Genomic DNA, 3,811 nt, shown 5'->3' with positions numbered 1-3,811 from the left:
CTTGTGAACTTTTTGCTCAAATAGTAGATCTCCTGCTCTCTTTTCCCCGTCACGTCATGTTGTCCGAGGACACATCCAAAAGAATTCTCCAAGACTATCAAATACAGGAACAAAGGCTTCCCAGGTTCAGGTGGGACCAAAATTGGTGGGTTCGACAGGTATTCTTTGATTTTGTCAAAAGCTTCTTGGCACTCGTCTGTCCATTTAATTGCTGCATCTTTCTTTAATAGCTTGAAGATGGGTTCACATGTAGAAGTCAACTGAGCAATGAATCAGCTAATACAGTTCAACCTTCCCAATAGGCTCATAACCTCTTTCTTGGTTCTTGGAGGAGGAAAATCTCGAATAGACTTTATCTTTTTGGGTCTAACTCGATACCCTTACGGCTGACTATGAATCCCAATAGTTTGCCAGACGGAACCCCGAATGCACATTTGGCTGGGTTTAGCTTCAAATCATATTAACGTAGCCACTCAAAGAATTTTTTCAAGTCCCGAACATGGTCGTCCTGGGTTCTGGATTTAATGATCACATCATCTACATACACCTCAATTTCTTGGTGCATCATGTCATGAAAAATGGCGGTCATGGCCCTCATATAGGTTGCCCTGACATTCTTCAGACCAAAAGGCATGAACCTGTAACAGTAGGTGCCCAGAGTGTGGTGAAAGCTGCCTTTTCCACATCCTCTTCATCCATCAACACCTGGTGATATCCTGCATAACAATCCACGAAGGACTGTATCTCATGTTTGGCGCAGTTATCAACAAGGATGTGGATGTTTGGCAAAGGGAAGTTATCCTTGGGACTTGCTTTGTTCAGATCTCTGTACTCCACATACACTCGGGTTTTCCCGTCTTTCTTTGGCACTGGAACTACATTGGCTAACCATGTGGTGCATCGAACCACTCGGATCACCCCTGCTTTTATCTGTTTTGTAACCTCTTCTTTAATCCTGTCACTGATATCAGTTTTAAACTTTCTTTGCTTTTGCTGGACAGAGGGATAATCAGGGTAGGTTGGAAACTTGTGAAGCACCAAATCAACACTTAGTCGTGGCATGTCATCATATGACCAAGAAAACACATCTTTGAATTCAAACAAAAGTTGGATCATTGCATCCCGAGTTTTTTCATCTGTGTGAATGCTTATCTTAGTTTCTTTGACTTCTTCAGAACTGCCCAAATTAACTAGCTCGGTATCATTTAAGTTCAGCTTAGGTTTATTCTCAAATTGTTCCAATTCTTGATTTATTTCCCTAAAAGTCTCTTCTTCATCATATTCCGGTTCTTGGTTCATTATTTCACAATTAGACAATTTGTTTGGATCTGGGCATGAAATCTGCAAGCATGTCATGTTATTTAAAGCCGCATTATTAGAATTGAATGAAGAAATAAGAAAAAGTAACAAAAATCAGAAAGAATAAAGAGAGATGAACGATGAAATATTGATTTCATTTCTTTGAATTTTGAAGATAACAGGGTTTACATTGGAAATAAAAGAAAGGAAACTAAAGAAAACATCCGAGTTACACCCTGAAATAACTCGTGATGCAGAAAAAGTGGTAGGACTAAACTACCAGGATTCCCGCCTGATTGGGAACGAAGTAGCCTTCTAATTTTGTAGCTTGGCATTGGGTCCCATGTATAGCACCTTAGCGGTGCTTGACCCTTCTCCCCGCTGAACCATGTGAGTTTCATACAACATCTACCTCATAGCCCCACAGATTTATTCAATTTCCTCGGCCGTGAAGGCCTCATCTTCCTCTTTCTTATTGTAATTAGGCCTGACAAATGTTCTATAAAGATGCAGAATCGGCTGAGGCAAGACCCAACCATTGTTCTTTCGTTCATCTGCCCATTTGTCATCAGTGGGCGTGGTCTAGAATCCCACCCCAAAGAACTTCTTGCTAGCAACCAGAGTAATGGGTTCAGTGATTCCTTCCAATGACGTCACGAGCCCCTTCCCGGGTTTGTAACCATGCCTGATCATTTCTTTGGCAACCATAATTGACGCATTTGAAAGAAAGGGTTAAGGGCAAGGGTTTCCTTCTTCACATTGGTCCGCGAACACAACCTTAAAAGCTTGATAGACTATATGTTCACTTCCTTCTCTAGCTTCAAGACACGGGACTGATGGGTCCCGGTAGATCGACTGCTCATCTTCTCCGTGAACTACAATCTCCTGATCTTCATGCTCGAATTTCACCATCTAGTGGAGAGTAGAAGGTACAGCTCCTGCTGCATGGATCCAAGGTCTTCCCAAGAGGAAATTATAGGAAGTATCCATGTCCAAGACCTGAAAGGTCACCTCGAAATCCACCGAGCCGATAGTCAAAATAAAATCAATCTCACCTATTGTATCTCTCTTAATGCTGTCAAAGGCACACACATAGACGTTGTTGGGCCTGATTCTCTCAGTACCGATTTCCATTCGTTGCAGAGTTGAGAGCGGGCAAATATCTACCCCAGAACCACCATCTAGCATGACCCTTTTCACATAATACCCCTCGCATTTAACTGTCAGATGAAGGGCCTTGTTGTGGGTGGCCCCTTTCGGGGACAAATGATTCTTGGTGAAAGAGATTTGATTGACTGCAAAAAACATTTCCGCCATCCTCTCCAACTGTTCCACAATGGTTTTAATGGGTACGTATGCTTCATTGAGAGTTTTGATCAACACTTTTTGATGTTCAGTTGAATTCATTAGCAAAGACAACAAAGAGACTTGAGCAGGAGACTTTCAGAGTTGGTCAATTATCTCGTAGTCCGCCATTTTCATTTTTCGGAAGAACTCTTCTGCTTCTTCAACACTCACTGGCTTCTTGGGTGGGAAACGCTTCTTTGTGGCATTATTCACTTCGTCCAGATTGAGCTATTTCTCAGCCGGTTATTTTCCTTAACTTCTCCCAAGATCTCTTTACCCCTGTAAGTTACTACCGCCTTGTTGTAATTCCTTAGAATGGCAGTGGGATCTGTCATGGGCCTTTGCGGTGTGCGGCCAATAACCACGAGTTCATTCAGCCTTGGTGAAATTACTTTCCCCCGCACCACGCAGGTCCCTTTAGGCACATACATTTTAGATCCCTTGTTTAACTCAAACCTTCCTGGTGTTCTTTCTTGTGGCCCCATGGAACATAGAGAATGGCATATTTTGAGGGCGCTGCCCCAGTTTTGATTTCCACTTTCTTTTCTGTATTCTGGGGGTGGGTTTACTCTTCTTCTCCCCCTTGTCTTGTTTTGTGACAGCCTTTGGATTCTTTTCCACATCGGCTATGGCAATGATGACTTTTAGAGCTGGGTTAAATTCCTTGTCTTCACAAATCATTCCAATAACTGGCCCGTTGTTGTGAGCCGGTAGTGGATTGTTGGTTACATTAGGAACATCTTCGTCCTTTAGAACTATTTGCTTTTGTTCTATGAGGTTTTCCACGGCCCTCTTCAGGGTCCAAAAGTCATCTGTATCATGCCCTTCTGCCCCTGAGTGGTAAGCACATCGAGTACTGGCTCTGTAAGCGGGCGACGCTGGGTTCTGCCTGGTTTGGGGTACAGGTTGCAACAAACCCATCTAGACAAGTTTGGGGAAAAGGCTGGAATATGACTCACCAATGGGTGTGAAGTTTGCCATCTTGGGTGGTTCCCGGGCACGAAAGTTGTTCTGTGGGGGTCAGGGATTATACTGAGCTTGGTGAGGAGGTTGATTTCTGGGAAATGGAGCTCGGTTTTGATTGAATTGTTGCTGTGATGTAATGTAGGGTTGGACATTCATCACTGCGTATGGCTGAGGAACCATAGCGTAGGCCACATCCTGA

General features: G+C 43.3%; 1 protein-coding gene across 1 annotated transcript; it reads right to left on the bottom strand.

The window, feature by feature from the left end:
• Positions 1 to 2,211: 2,211 nt before the first annotated feature.
• On the bottom strand, positions 2,212 to 3,567 carry LOC138884929 (uncharacterized). Its single transcript, XM_070165801.1, has 2 exons — positions 3,216 to 3,567; positions 2,212 to 2,681 (listed from the first exon to the last, which is right to left on the bottom strand). The coding sequence occupies exons 1-2, from the start codon at positions 3,565 to 3,567 to the stop codon at positions 2,212 to 2,214; spliced, it is 822 nt and encodes a 273-aa protein (XP_070021902.1).
• Between the last annotated feature and the right edge of the window lie 244 nt (positions 3,568 to 3,811).

The sequence above is a fragment of the Nicotiana sylvestris genome, chromosome 2, assembly GCF_000393655.2.
Source record: "Nicotiana sylvestris chromosome 2, ASM39365v2, whole genome shotgun sequence".
NCBI classification, from domain to species: Eukaryota; Viridiplantae; Streptophyta; class Magnoliopsida; order Solanales; family Solanaceae; genus Nicotiana; species Nicotiana sylvestris.
Note: the sequence above shows the minus strand (reverse complement) of the source record. Positions and strands in the feature narration are given on the sequence as shown.

Bases quoted from the DNA above. Each gene is read 5' to 3' on its own strand.
- LOC138884929 (XM_070165801.1), bottom strand. From the start codon at position 3,567: ATGGGTTTGTTGCAACCTGTACCCCAAACCAGGCAGAACCCAGCGTCG. The intron at 2,682-3,215 runs GTAAACCCACCC...AACATCAAAAAG, and splicing joins AGACAAGGGGGAGAAGAAGA to TGTTGATCAAAACTCTCAAT.